The sequence below is a fragment of the Phycodurus eques genome, chromosome 19, assembly GCF_024500275.1.
Source record: "Phycodurus eques isolate BA_2022a chromosome 19, UOR_Pequ_1.1, whole genome shotgun sequence".
NCBI classification, from domain to species: domain Eukaryota; kingdom Metazoa; phylum Chordata; class Actinopteri; order Syngnathiformes; family Syngnathidae; genus Phycodurus; species Phycodurus eques.
In genome coordinates, this window is record NC_084543.1 from 5,051,152 (window position 1) to 5,076,599 (window position 25,448).

General features: G+C 40.6%; 1 protein-coding gene across 3 annotated transcripts in view; it reads right to left on the reverse strand.

The window, feature by feature from the left end:
- Window positions 1-586: 586 nt before the first annotated feature.
- Window positions 587-25,448, reverse strand: part of atrnl1b (attractin-like 1b) — a 54,347-nt gene continuing 29,485 nt past the window's right edge. For all 3 annotated transcript variants that reach the window (XM_061705844.1, XM_061705847.1, XM_061705846.1), the window contains 9 exons: window positions 22,688-22,740; window positions 20,045-20,139; window positions 19,614-19,692; window positions 17,356-17,513; window positions 14,299-14,360; window positions 11,220-11,298; window positions 6,333-6,443; window positions 2,278-2,392; window positions 587-1,989 (listed from right to left, as the gene is read on the reverse strand). In XM_061705844.1, the coding sequence (XP_061561828.1) occupies window positions 1,865-1,989; window positions 2,278-2,392; window positions 6,333-6,443; window positions 11,220-11,298; window positions 14,299-14,360; window positions 17,356-17,513; window positions 19,614-19,692; window positions 20,045-20,139; window positions 22,688-22,740 (877 nt within the window). In that variant the 3' untranslated portion in view covers window positions 587-1,864. The remainder of the gene's footprint in view (window positions 1,990-2,277; window positions 2,393-6,332; window positions 6,444-11,219; window positions 11,299-14,298; window positions 14,361-17,355; window positions 17,514-19,613; window positions 19,693-20,044; window positions 20,140-22,687; window positions 22,741-25,448) is intronic.

A 25,448-nucleotide genomic window follows, 5' to 3' on the forward strand; every position in this document is an offset into this window, starting at 1 on the left:
AACGACCTCCAGTTCAAGAGCAGACTTGCTGTAATGTATTCACTGAAAGTGTCAACTCTCTGTAGGGTTACCTACCGATCAGGCAGGAATGTGCTTGAACATTAGAACGACGTTACTTTCACATTTCGTTTCTCACGATTAAAGAGTACAAAACAAAAAGAGATTACTTACCGTTGATCACTTTCTTCCTAGCAGCACCTGTGTTTGGTCATAATGTTTTGACAAGACACAGCACATGAACAAAGACAAGCAATAGGCTGACCTTCATGAACACTGTAATTCAAATTGATTTAAACAGCAGCCTTTGTTAACTCCACCAAGGTGGTCCTGTCGCTTGCTAATATTAGCGGGCAGACACAAAAGCAACTTACCCACATTTGAAGAGCGGCGAGGCCAAGCAAGGAGGAACCTACAGTTTTAAATCCGGATCATGGAACGACACCACAAAAACCCTGATTAGTTTAAAAGTGAGAACGGCAACAAGGAACACGCCACAATATGACCCGGCGAAAGTGTTATGACGCATCATTCAAAAATCAAGAGATAGCTGGCATTTACAGAATCACCAAAGAATGTTAACGTATACTTTAATTTGACAAGGTTCTTTGAAAATTGGGAAAAGAAACTGACATCAGCAAGCAATGAGGGGGAAAAAAAACTTGACATTTTTCTTCTCTTTTTTAATATTCCATCATGTCGTTCATCCTTAAAATACACTGATGATTACTGACAGGCAGTCTCTCTCATCGCTTGCTTTGTTTTTTTCCTTTTTGTTTCCAGCGAGACCCTGATTCCTGTGTAATGACACTGTCATAGGAGCACTGTACAAACACACACAATTAGGGAACATGTTAGCTTACATACAATTCTTTAAAGAGCTGCAACATATTGACCATTTTTGCAATAACAATGCCCAAGAGGTTTAAAAAATAAACAGCATTTAAAAAAAAAAAAAAAAAACTCACGGTCAAAATGTGCGATTACACAGGAATCTTGTTAAATATCAAAACAACAGAAATGCGCTTCTACACAATTGTGTGTGTAAATATAATACGGGATAAAGGAAAACATCTGGCCCAATCTGTCTTAGAAAGCGGACAAATGACGGGAAATATCAAGAGAGGAGGAGAGTAACAAATACTTAAGTTCGTTTAAAAGCAAACACTGTACAGCTTTGAAAATTCTGCCCTCTGCTCTCGTCCGGCAATACAAAAGGTAACTGTGGGAATAAAGTCATAGAAAACAAACTCAGCCATAGGAGCAAAATGTCCCTGCTTCAAGTGTATAACGTCGCCCTGTGTGCCAAATGTGAGGCCAAAGCAACCAAACAGAACATGGAGACAAGATTTTCCAGTTTTGTCTGTACATTAAATGCTAAAAGAGATCGGCTATCGGTGCGATTGTAGTGCGTAGATTTCAGGCGGGAAACCGGTGGAGCTTTTAGCACCGTGAAACACTTGCTGACGTGCAAAAAAGCACACAAACTACAAAAACAAAAAGGACAATAATAAACAATAGGCAGCATGTAACAGGCTTCGGCCAGCTTTAGCTTGAAATGAACTGCATAGCGATTAGCGTTTTCACTCATGCTGAGCAAAAGGAACGAGGAGGCTTTTAAACACAAACGAGTGAAGCTTGAAACAAAGATCCTCCGTTTCCTTTTCGGTCCTGCGGGTTCTTCAAAGTTCTTCGTCGCGGGAAAAGTCAAGTATGGTTGCACTTGAGGGCTTTTCACTTCTGTCCCCTGGAATTATATTGTCACAGCCAAACAGGCTCTCCTCTGCGTCGACGTCTCTCGTCTCAGGAACGTCGTCCGCGAGGAACCCGCGACGGTTCGGAGCGTTGAGGCCGCAGAAGATGGCGCTCAGACGCAAGTGCCTTGGTGTGTCGGCGCCACGGCCTTTCGATTCTTTAACCCCTGCGACTTCTCCTTAAAATCGGATGCTTTTTGCTGGGAAATGTCGATCAGCGCGCTGGCGACGATCAAGCCTGTTGGTGGGGCGAGACAAATGGACGATTGGTGAAAGAACACAACAAACAATTTCTATAGGAATGTCTATACAGTGAAATCCCGGTCACTTGCAAACTACTTCCAAGTGTTCCATATGACCCAAATAACAATTACTCACTAGAAAAACTCATCGGACTCCTTGGCATTAGATAAAGGCGGTAATTTCTCAATTCCTCTACCAACTTAACGTTTAACAACCACCACTGTTTTGAATTTAGACAAAATCAAACATTTCCACACGCACATTTCCAAATTCTGTTCGTCACCTGATTGGCCGGGCGGCGGCAAGTTGGTGGGTCCCGACGGCAGCCGCATGAGGACCGTCAACACGGCAGCTTTGCCTCCGGAACACGGCTCCACGGCGACGGGTTTGGGCGCGCCCTGGGGAGGGCGTAAACGGAAAATAATCACACGTCATCAACCAGAAATTAAAGGACTTTTTGATTGACGGACATGAGATATGGAGTTTTTCCATTTACAAACCGAAAACCAGTTGACTGACTACTTAAATGAATACTTGTCTTTGTTTTTGGTATGATAAATTCAACTGCAGCTTTCGCCACAGTTCAACCGTTGCTTGCAATTTTTGTTGTTTATTCATAAACATTCACAATCTGCTAAAAAAGTATGTTTCAATACTTTTAAAGTGTGTGAGAGAGGCAACGCTATAACTTTAAAAAAAAAATTTTTTTATATGGTCCCTCTATGTTGTGGATTTTCACCTATTGCGGGTGGGTCTGGAAAATATCCCCCGTGAATAACGGGGGTTCGTTAACTTTACATGTGCAGTGACTGCCGAATGAACCTTTCGGATGACCAGATAGTAAAAGCGATCGCGGCAGAGATGAGCAGCCCTCCCTCCCGAGACAAGCTCTTTAATTGGTCACACAAGAACCACGACGACAGAGACAGTGATAACACTTGCGTGTCCCGCCGCCTGACATCGTGTGTTGAGAAGACCAACACTTAGACTTAATGGCCACAAAAGTGCTCGTGTCTCAAGCGTGAAAAACATGTCATCCTTACAATGAATGGCAAGGATTTTTTATTTTTTTTTCAGTGTGTTTGGGAGAAATTGGGGAATAATAACACGTCTGACCACAATTGACTTCTTTCTGTCTGCCAGGCTCTGAATTGTGATGACAGAGGGCTCAGAGGCAGAATGTGCGAAAACGGGAATGCGTGTTGAGGGACTGATTAGTTTCCATTTATATGGTAGAGTTATTCATTTGGGTATACTGAAGGAGAATCTTTATGGCAGTACTTCATGTTTTTGCTTTTTTAAGACTTTGTGAACTCACAGGTTTACTTTAAATGTCAACTGATAACTTCATCCTTTCAATATTCATACATTCAAAAAACATATAGAAAAATACATGACTATTTTAATAAACTTTACTTATTATGGGCCACCTAGCTTCTGGTGGGCACCATCTTCCCAGAGGCGACCATGATGTCAGCGATGAGAAGTTGAGCTACACTGAGCGGCATCCATGCAGTTGTTCTGATCAATAAACAATAAACGCCAATGGGTCGCTGTATGAGAAACAGTAGGAAGTTGCTCCAAAAACTGTTCAATGACTAATTTTTTTTGACTGAAATGACTGAAATGGCCCTGATAACAAAATGGCTCCACATGAACAAGAGTCATTCATAAACTGTGATGAAAAAGTCAAAATGGGAACACAAATTCAATTCAACTGTGTATGAGATAGAAAATATGTTTCCGTCACAGAATACGAATATTGATGTGCAATTCACGCAAGCCAAGTCGGTCACGTGATGAGAGGAAAACATTAGCGTGCAATGACAACAGATGGGGGGAATTGAGGGTTTGGGGGGGGGGGGGGGGGGGGGGGGGAACGTGCTCTGTCGTGCACTGGCATCCAAGGGCAATCATGTTGTCAGTCGGCTTCACGAGCACTCAGGTGATCCCCGCTAATGAGTCGCTGCATTCCCGCAAAAAAGAAAAGGGGGCCTAAATTGCCTCGTGCTAATCTAACGATAAATCAGAATCCACCGCATTACGATGCTTTTACACGGATCACTGGGTGAGACGTCATTACAGCTGTTCCAAACAAAGCTCAAAACATTGCCGTGGATTGTAAAGCGTGGAAATGTTGCTTGTTTCCCTTTTCGTGGCTCGGTGGTACAAATGTTAACATTCAAGAAACAAACACTGATTTCAAGGTTTTACATTGACAGGACATTTAAGACTGGGCGCGCTGCCTGTTTGTTTATAAAGTGGGACCTCGAGTAACTCAAAAAAAATTTTAAATTTAATTGCTTATCCTAAAATGAAAATGTAACACAAATGATAATTCCAAAACAGTCTAGTATCATTTCAAACTCATCATACAACATTACAAATAAATGGTTCACGAATACTTTGATTTCGGGGGGGGGGGGACTGTGTCACTCTCCATAACTTCCGTTAACAACCCAGGCTAAACTCAGCTCCCCCCCGACACACAAAGCTTGTCTCTCTGTCGAGATGTATCACTTCAACATAGTTCTTTCACACGACTTCCTATTTAAACAGTGTTTTGATCTTGTGGCATCTTCGGGTGTTTTAGAAAGTGCACAAAAAAACAGTATGTTTGGGGTTAAGCAAAGCTATTTATAAAAATTAAAAGAAATATGTAAGATTGGTTCAGTCAATAAAATAAAAGGTCCTAAATTGTAGTCAGTGTGCAAACAAGCTGTCTGTACAAACCGGCGGTCAGAAAAATGTGTTGTCAGTGTCCTCTTTGATATCGGCAAGTATTTCTAACAGTTAAGTGATGCCAGATGCTAAGCAATTAGGTTGATAAAAAAGAAAAAAAAAGAGGTTCATGTTTATACGGTTCACCTTCAGCTGCTGCCAAACAATGCCATAAAATTATTGAATTGCCCGTTTCACTTGACTCAGCGGTATTTAAAATTAGCCGACATCATGCACGTACGATTTAAAAGCAGTAGAACGTGGTAGTTTCTGCTTAAAATATCAACTTTGGATGCTGCAATACTCTGTCATGAGAACAGCATTTCTGTTGTTGCTTTGGCAACTAATTTCTTTTTTTTTTTTTTTTTTTAATAGTCTTAACTTTATTTATTTGTTTCTTTCCAGATAATGTGAAAATAAGTGTGTATGCTGGCAACATTACATGCATGAGTGATGATTGAGGTTTAGCCGATACTGTGTGATTTTTGCTGTTGTTGTTGTAATGTACAATTATGAACCTCAAGAAATGTGTGTTGCTGTTTCTAACAGTGTTTGTTGTCAAATGTGTTGGCAACTTTCTTAAAATGATGCACGGACATCTAAGTGAAAGACCTTTTTTGGTTCACGCCGCATCTTGCAATGGTCAACAAACAGAGGACGCAGAATGTTTTTTTTTTCTCCTACGGTTATCATTTCCACAACAGCTTGGGACAGTGTTTACCACAATTTTCTCCAGTGGGCACAAACCTTCTTCCTTAATGCGCTCTGACAAACAAACAGCTTTGCCTGGCGTCCGAGATGGGACGGACACACACTAACGGAACTAATTTGGCTATAATTAATTTGACACTCACAAATAGCTCATGATCAGTTCGTTTTTTTGTGGGGTGTGTGGATTGAGACTGCAGCAATGAATTGCACTCAGAGAGCTAAGAAGCACTGTTGTTCTCCTCTCCTGTTCTTTACGCTGCCCTTCACGACGCCGTAATGGACGGCGAGCAGCGCTCAGCAATACACTAATGGCTAATGTAGTGCCTTCTCGCTGGTTGCCACAGTGATTTTATTTCTCTCGGCAGCAGGTGACACAGAGGCGGCCTTGGCTGAGGAAACACTGTTGCTCCTCTGATGTCAATTTGAGCATGTAGCTCCCTTTTATTGCTTCCAGCTACGCTTTTATCCCCAGTGACATTGAGCCCGCTGCTGCACTTCCTTCAAGATTTCTTTTCTGCTTTCTATTATGTATGTGATGTATTGAAATGATTGGACGAAAGGTCAGTTTTTTGTTTTTGTTTTTTTTTAAGACTTGAAGTTACAACAAGAAAAGCAAAAATAACCATGTCTCCTCATGTCTCTCCTGAATGTAATGATGCAGTCTCCATCTTTTCTTATAACTATATTTAAAAAAATAAATAAAACCTGGGCATGATGACATCATTTCTTGCTTATAAAAAACATTTAATTGGTAGCAGTGATTCCTGAGGACTATTAAAATAAGCAGGGGTGGGCACACCTTTGTGCTCAAGGATGACATTTAATTTTTAAAATGGACAGATGGGACGGGCCATTTGCAGATAAGGGGAAAACGTGTATGCATACTGTGTATAGTAAAATACTTACGTCGGCCATCGGTTGCAGCATCTCCATTTGCTCTCCTCCTCGAGCGTCCAGCACGATGGCAGCCGAAGCAAAAGGACGACTGGCCATTTGTTGACGCTCCCTCATTAGTTGCTGGGATTAAAAAAAAAAGAAAAAAGCATGAAATAATGAACAGTAAAATAATACTAGCGAATACAATGCTACATATAAAAAAAAACAGAAGTGTTAGAACGATAACAAATAGGCATCAACTGAAAGTATAAGGTGCATTTTCTTAGACGACTTCTATATTTGCAGTCAATTAATAAAACAATAAGCATACATTATATAAAGTATACAGTATTGACGACTACTTCCTAATTATCTTTAGGGTGTGTTTAGAAAGTAGTAGTCATCTGATCTTAGTGTGGCAGTTTTATTTATTCTTTGACCAAAGTGGGGGAAAAAAGGCTGCTACTTTTTTTTTTTTTAACCAGCTTTGCATGATGGGATTTCCTGATACAGTTACAAACACAAACTGGTTCAAATAGGACACCCAAAATCAAAATCCTATGTATGCTGCTGGGATGCAAGACAAGTAGAAAATGAAAAAGTGGGGCTGTTGCAACGTTCCTCAACCCTATGGGCGTTAAGCTAAAAATCAATAGGAGATATCGATGGGAAAACACTGAAACAACATCCATGCCGTAAAAACTCGGTCGTCATTTTTCAACTCTGAAGCAATATAATGTGAACGACTGATTACAAATATTTCATAATCACGCAGAAATCTGAAACTTTGACCCCGTCTCTGTCCTGCAGAAAATAGCTTATTTTCCCCCTCATCACAAATCAATACTGCAAAACAACTAGAGCCACACTTTTCATCCACAACGCTGCATTTGATCAATAGAAAAACGGGCCACTGTAGTAGCCGCAAGGACACTGCTTGATTGATTATTGGATTTGCGATGAGCTCAGGTTTGCTGCGTTGAAGATCAAGGATCAATTAGTCGTAATATGCAGCTGTTCCTTGAGCTCAATATTCACGTAGTAGTAGGAATCCAATTTGTTCAGTGATACAAAATATGTCAAAACACCAAGTGCTTGTTGGCAATGACAAAAAATGCTTGTTTCCCTGACGACATTTGTCCTCAGATTGCACATTGTGAGGTTTCCGGTGTTAAGGACCATGAAGTTGTAGTAGTAAATTAGCAGCATATCATGCACGGTCTTCTCTTAAGTTTAATTCAGCGGGAACGAGTACGTACAAAGTACGGCCATCCCCGTGTCGAAATGTAACCCCGCTAGGCTAAATTTCATCGACTCCTTTGACCACGTGACAGCATTCAAGCTGTTTATTGCCACTACCGGTTGGAGTTAATGGTTAGCCAATGTGTCAACCAACGGATATTTAAACACAAACAAACACTCAAGCAAAACATGTCGATGGACAATATAACAATACCCAAAGACATACAGTGCCTGTATCTTTACTAAAAATGGCAGAAATTACTTAATTAATTAGAGCGACCAGGACACGCTTGTAAAAGAGCATTTTATTTCTCAATGAGCTTTTCCTGGCTAAATAAAGGTTGAATAAAAAAAATAAAGTATTGCCACTCATGCCCAGATCAAGCCACAGGATTTCTGCCCCGTTATTGGCTCGATCAGCTATCGCGGACGATTACCCACATCGGGCCTGACATATTCAATCAATGTTAAGAGTTCAACAACAACAACAAAAAAATAATGGGGTTAGAGGTGAAACAAGGACATCTGCCACATGAAACAGATTGATTTTGCTCGCCATTCTCCTCGTGCGTTAAAACTTTAAGCCGCCTCATTGTTGCACATCTCTGCTATTAACCACCTTATAGAGACATCGCATCTATCAAAATAAGCCGCTGGGCCCAGCCGAAGGTCAACAAAGAGGAAATTTGACCTTCTCAGAAAGATAAAGCAAGATGTAGGTGCCTGCAGAGAGGTTGTAGTAATGTTTTGTTGTTGTTGTTTTTGTTGTAATTTCCAACACCAAAGCTTCAAATCCAACAACATCAATCCTAAATGTCAGATAGCCGCAACGTTATTTATCACGTCGCAGTGTTAATTTAAAGCAACAAAACACCGGCAAGGGGAGGCAAAGTCAGGGAGGAGCCTCATGTCCGGCGACGGCGTAAAATGCGCTGGGAATACGATCATCACAATAACAGAAAAGATTCTAAATGAATAACTTAAGTGAACGACAAAAGGTTAGAGTGAAGTCCGTAAAACCAATTAACAAGTGATTTTGTCAAGAACACAAGCTGGAGTCTTTCACTGCCGCGATAAGCTTGCACACATTAATATGCGACTTGATTAATTTGGCAAGTGAGCGCATGAATTATCTGTCTGGTGAATACAGCCTTTCCGTCCTTTCATGGGGCGCTATAAAAAGTGTCATCCCGCCTCTGAGCCTTTTGGGCACCTTAGCAGGTCACTTTGTGCTTTTTCCTGCGTCACAGTGCGCTCCCACTGGCACAGCCCTAAACACAATGCCATAATACATCAATTTCGGCTGAAACTGGCAAGCTCAACGCAAAATTCTTCACACTTTTATTGTGAACTGAGGTGATCCACTTGGATAAAATGTCATAGCGTTCCACATTGATATGACGAACGCAAACAACACTGGCTGCGTGCGTGTATCTTGAGAATTCCCATTATTACCTGCTTTGCTGTGAAGTAAGCACCTCACGGCAAAGCCCTTATCGGGTGACTTTAGATGAAATTACTCAAGTTCAAACTCAAATCCTCAAGTCCAAGAAGTTTTCTAAGTTCAGGATTTGGCAATGTTTCCGTGAGACGATTTCCAAGGGAAGGATGATCTTATCAAAACGACGCATAAAGTGTTGATTAAGATCTTCAAGGGAAGTCACGTTGCCGCGTAAGGGGAGAATAATGTGGTCAAAAAGTCGCATCAGCGCAAATACAAAAGCTCATTAACCTAGCGAGCTAGTGTAATTAAAACAAAGTGCATTACAAGTGTTAGAATTTAAATAATTGATACTTAAACATACTTGTGCCTGTACTTAACTTAAAATTTTCAACCTGCATCCTTGCAATAAAAGATTCTTCCTTCAAGCTCTTTAATTACTCTATCATGTACTGCAAACTGAATGCAGAAACATCAATCGCAACTTTAAAAACTAAGCCCATTGCGATTGGTAACCATAGCATAGCACGTGGTACCAACAAAGAGCACATATTTGATGCCAAAGTATGTCCCTCCACGTGTAACGTGATGAAAAGCCAGCTCGTCTTACATATTATATTGTCATTATATTTTTCGAGTTCAGGAATGCAACATATCACGCCTTTACAAATATGCCTTTTTCTGAGATAGAATACATCTAACCAAATACATAATGCTAATAATGCTCACCTTTATCCTTCCATAATTTGATTACAGCACAGTGTCACTATTTATCCTCACATTTGAGCAAATTTTAGGTCCAGTGTCTTTTTTCCCCCCCCCTTCTTCCTGAATTCAGTAAAGCACAGCACCAAATCAGGCAAAGTCTTAAGTAAAGATGCCTATCTCCATGGGAACATTCATGCACGTTCACCTGACCACCAATGAGACGTAATGACAGCTAACCTGACTTTTATATACGTATTCCATGAATTGAGCATGCGAAGCAGGCACAGCATTTCTATTTGTCCTCACATTTCAGCAAATTTTGGGTCCGTAGCTTTCAAGCAGCGTATCATGCGTCTTCAATTAAGAGACTTGTTTCTGTGACAACATCAAAATCAACCCGCAACGTGAGTTTGGGACGATGATGTTACACGTGCATTTGCTTTCATGACATATTAAAGGCTTTTAATTAGTCATAAATTTGGGATTTTTTAGCATATTAATTTAGCGATTGAACATACCTTTTGAGTGATGTGTGGATGTGAGTGTGCAACGGTATATGATAGCATTATAAGGTATAACACCAACTTGAACAAAGCGGTAATTGGGAACTCAAGCAAGATGGCGGTTTTTTTTTATCCCCTGAAAAGTAGTGTTTTTGGTAGATACAAGGATTCCTCCTGACATTGACAACATATTTACTGTAGCCTTTTTTTCCCGAATGGCCTGGCCTGTCTTAAACCCGCCCCTGCGCCAGACATTGGAATGACAAGGCGACCACTGCATCGCTACAGTGGAAAGTGCAAACATGTTGTGTAAAACATCTTTTAACGTATGCTGCCGTCTCGTGAAATGAAATGTCAGCGCCTCCCACCTACCACAATGGTGGCGTCAAAGAGGTCAGCGCTCATGTCCTGCGTTGTGGCATTTACAGCTGTTGTATCTTCCTACCTTTGTCCCTGCTCGTGATCCAAGACTCATCACATGACCTCAATGCATATAATGCATATTTCCAAATAAAGCAGCAGTATCTTTGCTAGGTACCCCTTCCATCTGCGTGGAAAGCAAATGTGCCTTGGATAACAGAATTCTATATTGATTATACCAGAACTTTAGTATCTACTTACTGTAAAAATGAAAATTTGAATTCATCTCTTTGTTTAGTTTGATGTGGGAACTGAAGGGCAGTGACAAACTTGATAACACAAATGCCAAGAGGTCCAAAAAAAAAATAAAAAATTAAGTGAGCAGCATTTTAATGAAGGCAGACCATCTGCACGCATTAATTATTTTACTGACTTTAATTCTTTAGACTGGCATAATTCTCAGTCATGATGGCAATTATTCTTGTTTATATTCCCATTTCAATTAGTGGCAGGCGGATACAAAACCCACATCCTGATTGTCAATGTCAGCCGAAACAAACACTGCAAACTAGCCTCGTTGGAGTCAATCGGCCGACTATCAATCGATTAAAATCACTTTTTAATCATTGAATTTGGCCTTTAGGTGGGTTAAAGGGCACTTACTTCTCGCCGACGCGAAGCCCAACAGGTCTGCTTGATCTTCCACACCACTGCTGCCACCAGGAGAAGCGACAGAAAACAACTACAGGAAGACGTAAGGCAGAGATCAGAATAGGGAGACGATGAACGACTAAATCATGAGCTCAATAAAATTGTCTCTCTTACTTTTAAAAGTATATAAAATACAGGATATTTGAAAACTTCACTTACTTTACTAGAGCAGTGATTCTCAAAGTGTGGTACACGAAAGAATCACTGCCTAAGTACAGGTCAGTTGTATTTAACAAGTTTAAAACAATTGCATTTAATCTTTAAGTTTTGATTTTAAAATGTATTTAGGTACATTTGCATTGAACTTGTATGTGGAATATATTTTAATTGAACAACTTTCAAGTTTTTTTTAATTTTTTTTTTTTTAATATTTACTATATTTAAGCAGTGCTAATGTTCAAGCTTTTTAGGAATAAAACCTCTGTCTTATTTTTTTTAAACACTTGGCTACTACGCTACTGTATTTTATTGTTGGCCATGGTGGTGGTAACTTGGAGAGCTAAGTATTTAGCTAAGTAATAGGTGGTAAAAGGGTGGTGGTACTATACCCAGAGTACAAGTGCAAAATGTTGCTATTATCGCCGTCTTCTCTCCTTGTATGCACACTTTATGACTACCTAATAACGCGAATCTCAGTAGTCTCCCCCTTTATAAACAGCATATGTAAATCATGTTGCCTTTCTTTCCTTCTTCTTCTTCGCCATCGTGATGGATTGTATGTTTTTCTTCCAACATACTAATTATAGCACAATCGCTGAGTCAGCACGAATAGAGTTCATCTCAGGTCTGTAAAATACTCAAGTAATACTGATGTTCATAAAAATATGATAGTAAGAAGGTACTTGGTGAGTCTATAAATCATGTGTCTACATTAATTTTCAAGTTAGAAAGGAACATGAGCCTGCTCCTGATGTGCAGGCACAAAGATAATTACGCCGCGATGTGAACTACATCCTGTAATTTGAGCAACAAGCCCTCGTCTTTGGGGGCCAGCAGCGGTAATCTCCTTTCAGCGGGGGCACATTACCAGCTCGGACCTGATGAACCCAGGAGCATTTGTTTGATATTTAAACCTGAACGGGCTATCAGTTAGATATACGGCTGAGATGGGCGTAACCGTGCGATCCGGCAACGGCGGCGTTGATGGCTGTGTGAAACGTGATCGCACTGGCAAGGACGAGAAGCAACGGGGGCAAAGAGAAAAGGTGAAATCCGCTGTAAGCAATGCATCAAAACAGCATGCGAACACACCTCGCAGCGTGGGAATGCTTTCGTTAGAAAAAAATACAAAATAAATAAAGAAATAAAAAAGGTACCGCGATTGCCTTTGCGCTACTTTGAAGATAAGCAGTTATGATTTTTAAGTGTGGTGGGAGATAGAGAACAAACACACTTGACAAAAAAATGCAAAAATCATCTAACCTTGTGCCTCAACCACAGCGAACAAAGGTGTTGACACCTCTATATGAATAAGCTGTTTACTGTAAACCATTATCAAAAACCTCGAGGCCATAAATGGAATAATAAGCAATTCTATCTACACCTGCTTTCCACTCAGGCCTGTTGAACAGTCAATTTGGCACATAGGGGTTAAACAAACATCTATGATTTGCTTGATTCATGTTGAATACACTAGAAAAAAAAGTCATCCACAAGCATGAAGATTGCCCGTATAAGAGTACAGTCAAATGAGTTCTCAGCACCGCGGGGGGGAACTGTCATGAGTGGGAAACACATCAGGGGCGTCTAAGAGGCTTGTCGTGAAAAGGCATAAACATTATCTGAAACAACTGCGTAGAGGCGACAAGAGAGGTCCTTCCCTCACTTTGTGTGTCGTAACAGCGAGGTGGGAAACCCTACACGGCAATTTGACATTGTTGTCATCAGGCTGATTAGGTTTCCCTCTGAAATTCCCACACAAGTTCAACGAAGTGCATCACGGCCATACGAAAATGTTAGCATTCCCAATACATTTTGGTGCCTATCAAAGTGCTGGTTTTGTATTGCACTCAATTTTGCCGCGTTAAGACGCGATTACCGGATCATCAGCTCCAAACAAATTGACAGAAATCTTAATCTATTCATTTAATAGTAAGCCCAACCCTACGATCAATAAACACACACAGAAATCCCCATTTATAAGGAGGATTTTAAAAATAAAAACTTTTATCTGCGCAAGGTAAGAAGCCATAACGTCAAACCAAGATTTGGCAACCAATCTAATTTAAACGCTGATAAACCAATTTAACATGTTAGAAAAGTAATAGAATATAATCGTATAACATGTTGATGCCGTGGATCGGGATCTCCTAACTACAAAGAGACCAGATTGTTACCATTCCGGGAGGGAAGATGGTATTTTTATTTATTTTTTTAATGGCGTTTGTTACTAAAAGCTAATTAAGTGCATTTTGTTAATTATGTAAACTGCCATATTGGATTATATAAATCTCTGTCCTTCTGTGAGTTTTCTTTGCAAGAATCTCTGAATTCAGCTGTAATTTGATCCAGTGGACGCAGGCGATAACTGTGTAACAGTTTAGCAGGATGGTTTTTGTGGCCGGGGCAGTGATGGGCAGGCGCCTCAGGCAATGACGGGCTTCTATTCGCAACCCTGACAGCTACACACAAATAAGCTAGTCCGTCAGCCAACCGAATGAGCACCTAAGACTGAAACAACACAATGGCTCAGGTCAGTGGCTATCATGTTACAAATTCATATTCTTTAAGCTTTCATTTATTCATATCTGGAAAAGATATCGTTTCTTAGACAAAGTTAGCCCCAAATAAGTCCTGATTTATGACTGTTTCATAGCAATAAAGACCTAATGAAATGATGACTGTCAGTTCATTTAAATTTACTGCTGGGGGAGGCAAGAAGTCCGTGAGACGCATTTAGTTGACCTTCGAACAGGCTGAAGAAAATCAATAAGATCAAATAAGCAAACGAAGATGTGTGGGGCTTCTTGGCAGAAAAACGCTGAGACGACCATACATACATCCCAGAGTGTCGTGGAAATATTTGACTCACCTGAAAAAGGTCACAAAGAACTGCACAAGGTCCATGATGCTGTTGTGCTGAGAAAAGGCAATCTAGTGGGAGCGAGGGAGGAAAGAAAATCATTACACAGATATCGAAACATCCATTAGGAAATCTACATCTCCAAAATGTCATTGTTACCAATATATTACAATGTATTTCAAGTAAAACTGGAGCTTAAAACTAGATGAGAAATGGCAAGAAGCAAGACCGACAAATATGTCACGTAGCTGGCTGGGGCATAAACATAAAACAGTGTTGATCAACTACAGCTGAAACCTGAAGCTTACATACACGATATAAAAAGACACTTTTTTTTCCCTCAATGTCTGACATTAAATCAGACTAAACTTGTCCTTGTTTTAGTTCAATCAGAATGACCAAAATAACTTCTATTTCCAAAATGGCAGAATAATGTGGAATAGTGTGTCTCTAATCAACTCAAATGTCTTCAAGAAAAGCTTCTGAAGACATGGCAGCATCATCTGGGTTTTCCCAAATTGTTTAAAGGCATAGTAATCTTACTCGATGTAAACTTTGAGGAAAGTAATGAAACATTGCGAGAGAGTTCAAAAGAGCTCAGCAGTTAACTGTGCGTTAACAACTGATTAATTAGTAGCTACGCGTTTGTTTGTTTTTTCCTGATAGGGAAAAGGAGAATTTGAGGGAGACGTTTACTTTTGGATGGAAGTGGATGACACACCCAACAACTGATGGTAGCACAGTGTTGACGTTAACAGTTCATAATCGTTATTCAGCATGTCTGTGGTTCAGAAATAATGGGCCCGGGGCATATTTCTGCTTTTGTGAAAAACGGGCTAGGGTAGTTCTGTGACAGGCCACATCACAGTGACAACATTATCTACTGTAGACGCTTCGGAGGCATTCTGCCCCGAAAGCATTTAGACAGACATACAATATCAACAGCAGCCCAGTCCCTCCAGGGCAACACGAGGGGTTGTGCAACGGAGCACGAGTTGTGTTTAGAGATTGATTTGTCGTTGCACGTTTGTCGCTTTGAATGCGGATGAGGAGCAAATACAAATTTATTTCGGTACAGATTGAACCAAAACGTGAACGCAACAATCTATTAATGCAGCAAGTGTGTGAAGTACCCCTCTCCTGGGAGGGTAGGCAGCCTGAGAAAAGAAAAAAACAACATTCTTAACCTTGCGAGGCTTAGAGTTAGGCCAAAGTTATTCACACACATATAACGTTGTGAATTAATAGTCATTAACAATGTTCTATATTATAGCTACATCACAATAAATCAGAATAGTGTCAAAAACTTCATTTGGTTAAGTAGCTCAACTGAAAATGTGAAACTCCTATTCAAGTCATTTCATTTCAAAATGTCATTATTTTCTTAATATATGTGTACAATTTTGATTACTGCTTACAGCACAGGAAAACAAAATTCACCATCTCTAGAAACTATATTGTTACATAATTAATAAACGATGAAAATATTTTTTCTATGTATACATTAGGCAGGAATTTGCCCTTTCAAAAGTATTTTCCAAAGTGTTTCATGAATCTAATGTATGAATACATAAATAAATGAACATTTCTACCATATTATAATTCAGGTAGATAAACATGATGTACCGTTTTTTTTTTTTTTTTTTTTTTTTTTTTTTTTACAATCTTTTAGAATGTTGCAAAAGATTGCATTTATTCAAAACTGTCAAGGAAGCTCAGAGATAGGAATACTGTACAATGACAACCACAAACTCCAAATTTGGCCAGGGAATGAGAAATTGGGTCTTAACTGCTAGTTAGCACACTGAAGCGCACACGCTGGGGACAAGGAAGTGAACTTCAACTCCAAAACCTTCATAAAAGTCTACCACCTTTCACCATTGTATCTTTTCAAATAATAAAAAAAAAAACGTCGCTGATGTGAGACGGGATGTGCAGTGACATGGCAAACACAAATCGCAACACCTCCCAATGACGTGTTGCTAATTTTCTAATAAGGGGGAATGAGGTAGATTTAGTGTCAGTGCTCCTCGGTTTTCGTGTAATGTGGGGTCAAAGTAATATGTTCAGGGTTAATTCAGTTTCAAGACGTCTATTGCGGCTCAATGGAATCGTTTGAGAAACACTGAAAACATTCAGAGTTAGCGTACGTTTCATTAGATGGAGCACTCGTAACAATTCCAGTGAAAGCTTAAAGGACTCTGCAAAATAAGTTCTGTTTTTTTCCCCCACTTTTTAAGGCAATTAGTAAGTTTGGCCCTTTCGAAAGCTTTAAATTGGATTTTACTTCAGCTGCAGCCGCATACAGGCATGCAAGAAAAACAGAGCCCTTATCTGATTCTCGAAGCGGCTTTAACAGCTCATGCCGGTCCATAAATAAGCTATTGTTTGCCAGGGAATTTAATAGAAAACTATTATTGGAACACCTCTATAGATGAGCTGACCCTAAACATACTACTCCACTACGGTCCACCAATCTACCATGTGGAAAAGAGGGTTGCGACAAATATGAAAATCAATACAAGATAAGCCAAAATGATTTGCAAAAAGAGAGGAAAGTTTGTCCCCAATAGAAAAATACAGTTTAACATCACACAGGCGCTACAACTAGCAAATATCACCAATAAATAACCAGATAAATGGAATTTTACTTGCATATCATGTCACACAAAAGTAGGTGTCAACACATCACATATCTTTATACATAGTTTGACTTAAAATATTTAAATGCCTGTAAAGCTCTCAGTTCAAAGACAAATGTCTTAGTTTTGACCCCGGAATGGATTATTTCTATTGGCATTATTTCTTATGGGAAAATTCCGCTTTTGCGTTCCACTATACTATAATGAGCAAATAATATGAAAACCTGAACATATCGGACGGTTAACAAGTTGTTCTTTTGCAAATCACGGCACCAGTGCATATTCGATCTAGTTTTTAAAAAGTCAACTTCAAATCAGCCTGAGCAATATAGGATTAAAAAAAACGGCGTTCCAATGCAAGGGCTTTATTGTGTTACCTAGCCAAATTGGATTGCTCCAAGGTCACCATGACAAACGGTCATACCTGAATCTTGATGGGCCACGAGAAGTTACTGACGTAGACATAAAAGGTGATGTTGGGGTTGCTCCTGAAGGTGAACTTCTCACAGGAGAAGCTGTCTCTGTATTCCTTGATGTTGGTCTTGGACACGATGGGCACCTCCTCACCTGAGATGGTACCAGCTGTTGGCCCAAAGAGTGCACATTTACACATTTTGGAGATGACAGCAGCATATGTTTGTATCAGAAACAGATAAGCATTTGTAAGTATGTAAAACCAGTTTAAAGCTTGCCTAACTGATTTAGCTTTAATTATAAACTATATCTTCGATACCCAAGCTATTGCTAATTCAGTTTGGGAACCCTTGGTACACGGCTTAAGCTAATACATGATATATTTTAGTACATCTGGGTCCAGGAAAGAAAGTAAACTTTGTCATAAGTCAAGACTGAAAATAATTTTTGATCATTCATCATCCATTTGAATTTTAAATGGAATAAAGTCAGTTTTGTTTGCATCCATTTGTTAGAAATACCCCAAAAATATATTTTAAATGTTTTTTTGTTTTTTTTTAAATTACTGTAAGCGGATACAAGCGGCCGAAATGAGTTTCCTCCGTAGGGTGTCCGGGCTCTCCCTTAGAGATAGGGTGAGAAGCTCGGTCATCCGGGAGGATCTCAGAGTAGAGCCGTTGCTCCTTCACATCGAGAGGAGCCAGATGAGGTGGCTGGGGCATCTGATTCGGATGCCTCCCGGACGCCTCCCTGGTGAGGTGTTCCGGGCACGTCCCACCGGGAGGAGACCCCGGGGACGACCCAGGACACGCTGGAGAGACTACATCCTTCGGCTGGCCTGGGAACGCCTCGGGATCCCCCCGGAAGAGATGGATGAAGTGGCTGGGGAAAGGGAAGTCTGGGCATCCCTGCTAAAGCTACTGCCCCCGCGACCCGACCCCGGATAAGCGGTAGAAGATGGATGGATGGATGGAATTACTGTAAGTGTACAACTACAGATATTGCTATTTAGTTTAAGAATGTGCTAATAGCTGTGTCCATCATAACGACATGAACACAAAACAATTTCCAGGCATCCAAGCTCTGGCAAACAGTGCACTTTACATATAATAAAATGTTTCCAGTCATTTCATATTCACGCTCGTGTCAATGGCCTCAAGTCATTGACATTCCAACCCACCGGTGGGAAACAAAAGAACAGAAAATGACAGCTTGAGTGCGGCGACGTGAGCATGTTTATCTTAATTGAAATCGCCCTCCTACACCACCACCACAACCACCACCTCCACCCAAAGGCGCTTAAGGCTCTTGTCAATTGTGAAGAGGCTCCACCGTGCCTTCAGAAACACAATATCTTTAGGGGGGGGAGCACCCAACTTCAAATTTTAATGACAGGGCTCTGAAAAAAGGTAAAGGTGGCTGCAGGTTGATGGTTTTATTTTTTATTGTTTTAGCAGTGGGGGGGTGAAGTCAGGTGTTGTGTGGCTGGAGAAGGTGGCGGAGGACTTGAGTGGAGGAGGAGATAGGAAGTGCAGGAGATAAACACACAAGGACTGGATGGATGCAGTGTCCTTGGGTGTCTTTAAGTGACCTACAATATCCGCTACACAATGTCGCACGTATGCTGACAACCCTCAACTACCCGCAAATATTTCTGGAGAACCTAAACTATTGGCACACTATTCACACCTAGCTGTGTGCTTTTGTTGTTGTTGTTGTTTTGGCCTTTCTGTAACACCCCAAACGCCCTGCTCCTTCTAAGGCATCATGAACTTGCCATCTTGACAGCGAACAGCAGCGTAATAGAGGTCTTTCTTCCTTCAATTCTAAGACTATGGGAGTGTGCAAGTACTTTTGTCCAGTGTTAGCTAGTGTTTCGGCATACTGACCGGATATATTTTAAATTACATGTAAACCACGGTTAGTTTCATTTTATAATTGTTTGGCAGTTAATATTAAAAAATGAGATACATGATGTACTTTGGCCACACTGACAACATTTATTACCCCTCCTCAATGGTCATTAAAGTTAAGAGTGTTTTATTGTACAACGTATAATATTGAACTGGCTAACTTCTGCGTATACTTGTACGGCAATTAATAATGTTAACATTTTAATTTAAAGATAGCCCGTACAGTTAAAGATTTTATGACGACAGACGTTTTGAGTCTGGAACATTTTATTCCAAATGTAATTAACCTCATTGTGAAATTGTGTTCTATCAGCAGCAAGAACCACTAAAGTACTGCATATCTTAGACTAAATACCTGTCGATCCCACAGACCAGGTGATATTGAGGTTGAAGTTGTTGGAGGCATTAATAGACATGTCCAAGTTCTTGTTGGCCTGTGGACAAGAAACAAAGACGACGAGATATCAGGCAAAACCCCGCATGAAACAGAAGCTAGTGTACAGTATATGGTTAGCTTATGAAACTGCGTCATCAATCAGCAAGCCTAGAATACATTTGGAGCTGTTCTCCTGGAAAACAGTAACCGAGGCATCAAGTCGTCATCGACGCCGTTAAATAAGGCGATAATTGACTTGTGATTGCTGCACTCATGTCACCCAGCCCGAAGGGAGCAGAGTGGGAGCTGGGCACAACATGAAATCACATCAGAGTTGACAATTACTACTGACTCACTTCTTTAAAAGCATGGTAACCGGTAAGTGTTGTAGATGACTTGCTTTGCATTACCTGTTCGGGTGAGGCCATGAAGTTGATGGCCGTGTAGTGATTATCGTCTTCCTGGATGAGACTAAAGGTGAATTGGTAGTCGATCAGCAGATTGTCTATTGGAGAAATGAAGAAGAAACATGATTACAAGGTTATATATAAAGCCTTATGGTGTGATCACTCTTTAGTGGACATTGCAAATAGAAAGTATGTAGTAAGAAATGACAACCTATTTATAAGCAAATGTAGACTGCAAATATCAAAACAATGGTCCAAGCAACAGTCTGACTGATGAAAACAAAGTGAAATCAAAACATGGATGTAATCAAATCCATTAGCTGCAATCAGGATGTCCAATTTTCTCATCAAGCTGAGTGCAAAAATGCAACTTTCACAACAGGTTCCAAAACGCTAAAACAACGATTACTAAAGAATTGTATAATTTAATAACCATCTGCCACGTTGCTGCCATTTCTTCTTTTGTTTCACGCAGTTGCTGACAAAGAGTATGATCACATGGGCAGACCAAACTTCCTTACTACATTTGAGCAAATTCAAATATGAGCTTTGTTTGTCCATGAAGGTCTAAGAAATGTGCTTGGGATATATATAAAAAGTGTCAGGAGCAACACAAAGTACAGTATTGTTTTTTGTTTGCTACAATGCAGCAAGGTAAGGTATAATAAGGTCTAATTATTATCCATAATATATTGCATTTTAATCTTGTGGTGAACAAAAGTTGTCTTTTTAGTTCACTTTTGGAGAAAATCTTAAAATTGTAAGTCGCTTCTCTGTGGCTTCGGTTTCTCAGTCTGACCTTACAATCTCTGGAGAGCCTTTCACTTACTGTTCATGCAATCAACTACAGCAGCACCATTGGGATGAAATGACGAATGCATTAAATTACATGCAAGTTATCTTGTTTATTTGCTCGTAATTATCTTGACATTTTCAGTCCAGTTTACACCAGCCTGTTCGTAAAATGCCTTGTGATGCGAATGAACATTTTTAGGTTTGTGAATGTAAAAAAATAAAAATAAATAAATCCTGCAACAGAATGACAGCTTGTGCTTGAGTATTGCCTTAGCTACAGTCATGAAGAGCGTTTCTAATGCTTTCAGTGTGTAACAGAGAGCTCAAGAGCAAGTGTCGGTGATGTGGTGAGGTTAAAACAAGCTCAGGGCCTGAATTTCTCATTGAGTCTTCTCATTGAGCTTGGCGTCACGCGATGGCATTTCAAAAGGGGAAAAAAAGTTTGGCCAAAGCTTTCGTCTGGAGCGAAGTGTGACATAGGGGGAATATATATGATTCACTGTGAAGGGCAGTGGCTTACGCACATAAACACATAAGACAACAACAGTGATTGTATACATCCAAAGAGAGCACACTCCTCGCTCTCAACTTGACATTTCACTGACTCTCTAAATCACAGGTTCAAACTCAAAGCCTGCAGGCCAGATCTGGCCCCTTTGGGCCATTTTATGTAGCCCGTGAAAGTTTGCCACTGTTGCTTCTTGATTTCTGTTCAAATCTAGTGATACGATGATAATTAAATGAAGGGGCAATCATGTAATAAAATGATAGGACGATTATTAGGGGTGTAACGGTATTGAAGTATTTAGATTCAGATTTTCCGATACAGAACATTCAGTACGGTAGCGGCAGGCGTGTCCCAATGGTTAAGATCATCGCCTGTCGCCGTGGGGGGGACCTAGGTTCAAGGCCCCGACCGGACCATCCGCCAACATCCCCCGGACCCGCGGCTGTGGTGTCCTTGAGCAAGACACTGATATCCCGAAGTGCTCCACGGGCGCTTCAGCTTCCGCCTGCTCCAGTGTGTTCCACTAACAAGTGTGTGTGTTCACTGTGATGGGTAAAATGCAGAGAACAAATTTCATGTGCATGCATGCATGTTCATGACAAAGGTGATTCTTCTTCGACAGAGGTGTACTGAGTTCCCACAAAGAACATAAAGGGTAAGCTCTAGCTACACACCTACTTCGTAAATAGATTGCTAGCGGACATCATGGCTAATGATATACTGTTGCTGGTACGTCATACTTGTTACCTCATTTCAAAGGTGAATATCAGTGTAGCATGAACAACTGGTGTCCTAGCATAATAATGCAGACTGACCAAACTGTTACTGGTACTACCGGTATTCATTTCCTAAAAAGAATACACACAGTTAATGCTGCAATTTCCTAAAAAGCAAACCTTTCAATTGTTAGTTTATTTTATTGTATACATTACTTTATTTGAGAATCTTTCATACATTTGGCTTTTCACCGTTGTATGCAGCCCTCTGAGCGCCCCAATAACAACAAGGTGGCACACGATGAAAGCAACTTTGACACCCCTGCTCTAAATGAACGAAGGAGTAGGCGGGTGGTTGAGTGTGCGCATAGCCCGGTGGAGACGTTTTCCTCCTCCGTCCCCTTGATTAGCTCAGATCACTCACTCCTCGTGATGCGCTTGACATTTTCACGACAAGTCATTCTGTCAGTGAACAAGCGCGGCGGGTGGCAAAGCGTTAAGACGGCCCATCTGCAGCCGAGCTTGAGGCTTGAAGTAAAAGAGGAAGGAAAAAGCCAAGACGGAGCGGCCAGGAGCGATCAAGTACTGTATCAACTGCGTGTGCAAGTGTGGTGGAAAGTTACTCACAATAACAGGTTCCTCTTAGTGGATTGCCAAGGTAACGGTTTTCTGAATCACACCTGCAGTGAGGAAGAGAGATCAGAGAGCCAGCCAGTTAATTGGTCCATCAAAATCAACATAGTGACATGCAAGGTTAAAGTATGGTCTGATCACAGAGGGGGCATCAAACATCAACGCACATTTAAATCCCATTAAACCTTAGCGTGGAAAACATAATCTTACAATGTCAAAGCCATGTGCCAATCCAGGTGAATTATAATATTAAAATGCACAGTTTGTAAATAATCATGTTTCGAAGATAAACCACAAGTGAGCAAGTCGTCAAGGGCTGCATTAACCTTGTTTGGTATCGTGTTTAATAACTCTGAGGGGGGGATTGGATCATCAGAACCAGGGGTTGAAAATCCTTGCAGGGCTCCAAGCAAACTGTCTTTCATCTGCCATTTTGGAGGCGTTTCAAAAATTTACTTAAGCAGACGGGGATTTCGTTTGGGGGGTGGGGAGGACACGTGGGGGGTTCTCAACAGATGTGCTTCAAAGAAAAGCCAATGAATGTTTTTTTTAAATAACTACCAGGAGTTAAATTTCAATTGAAGACAAATGCAATGGAAGCTCTAAAGTGCGTTTATATTGATAGCATGTCACTTTATACTTGACTAAGAAATGTTATTTTGACATTGACTTTACAGAAATACCCAGAAATAGACATTCAAAATTAAGTCCGAGTCAAGGACAATGGCCAAACGTCATTCTCCACAAAATATATTTGGCTTCTTGTGTTGAAACAAAAATATCTAGATATGCACTTCTGCAGTATTCTGTTTATCTGTGCATTCTCAAACTAGGCTTTAAATTCAAGTTACTCGCTAAACACAATGAGGCAATAATAAGTCTGCAATTAACATATGGCCTGTGCGAAATGACTTAACTGAGGGCCAATTAATCTATGAACGCCATTAATGAGGGTTCTAACTCGGGGGCTAAAAATGGGGTGTAAGGGGGAAAAAAAGGTGCCGGATGGGCAATTGCTTGGCCGTGTTCGCCTCAAGAGCTATTGTTGTTATTTGACAGACGTTCTAGTTTTCAAGCCTGCGGCGCCCGTGGCATCTCGCAAAAAGAGACACACACACACACACACCATCTGAACGGCAAAGATGGAAAGTGGCATGACTAAACGCCGTCCTGCGCGGTGCAAACAGTCTGAATGTGACTGAGACGAGCACGTAGACGATGACAGCAGCACTTGTAAGGTTTGTTTGCTATCAGAGAGAGAATGTCAGATTATTTTAACCAGGCTATGAATCACAGGCAGGAATTAGCCACTGTGGATACTGTTACACTGCAGTTTAGGAAGTAAATTTTAACCCAAAAAAAAAATTTGCGCGTCATTATCAGCCTCACTGATGAAGATGCACATTCCTAATGTAAAGCCTTAATTATGAGCAGGAACATATGGCAGAGTTTATTGGGATGCGGTGTTCTTCACCTGTAAGCCCCCCCCCCCCCCCCCATTCATCGCACCCCCCCCATATGGACACGTTCATGCATTTAATGTTTCACAATACACTCCGAAGTCATAGCCATAACCTTGCTGCACTTTAACCTGGTAGATGGGTTATTATTATTTACCATACATGTATGCTACAAGGTAGTAAGAGAGACCATTTAAGCTTGTGAATATCCATTATCACGATGCATTTGTGTCACGGTTGTTGTATTTTTATGAGTTGTTAGGACGATAACGCACAATCAAGGGGTCATAGAGGAGGAGATTGTGTGAAGGAGGGCAGGCCACTGAGCTGAAGCGGTGACTGTTATTACACTGAAGGTGGCAGTTATGAACCATTAAGGGCAAGTGATGAGCCTCTTGTATTTCTATAAAACATATTAATAACCAAGAAGAACATTGGCTGCATCTCAGCAGAAACTAAACCATTTCGCAGCAAATCTACCGTATTTCATCAAATAGTAACCGGTTAGGTGTTTTTTAAAGTCGTGCCCGGCAATTATTTGAGGCATGAAATCTATTATGGTTTCACAGTTAATACAAGTAGCTTTTGCTTTGATATGCATCCAGTCTATGTAATCCAAAGCAGAGCACAAATGTCCCCCCCTGATAGCTTTTCGCGCCAGAGTGACAAATAGATTTTAACGGATGCACACTGTGGAATTAAATGCATGCTTTCAGAGTATTAAGTGACATGATCAAGTGTCACTTTGACACAATATCTAAGCAGCAAATCTACAAGGTCAAGCAAGCATCAGCGAGTGGATCGGCGTGATCTCAGATTCCTGGCTGTTTAACAAGCAAGGACAGGCGAAAGTGCTCTTTTATGCTCGTACAACTGTGGTGTTTCAGCGCACTCGCATTTGTAGCACAGACAAATACACGTGTATACAGTCCATGGTGGAGCGTATAATGCACCTGCTCTACGCTGTATCTTCATTTAATCTCCACCTGCATGAATGCGCGAACACACACACACACACACACACACCTCGACTGTGGTCCGTCATCATTACGCTGTATATTAATTTAAAAAATTACAAAGAAAAAAACTCTTTGATTTATTCAAAGAGAGTAACGACGATTGGCTTTGCCAGCATTGGGGGAATCCCTGACTCTGCAAAACCATCACTTTTCACGACACCCCACCCCAAAAAAAAAAAAATAAAAAAATTCTCATTAACATTGCATCATCAGAGTGACCAAGCCATTTTCCACACTTAATATTGGTCAATAATTTTATTATTATTATTTTTTTTT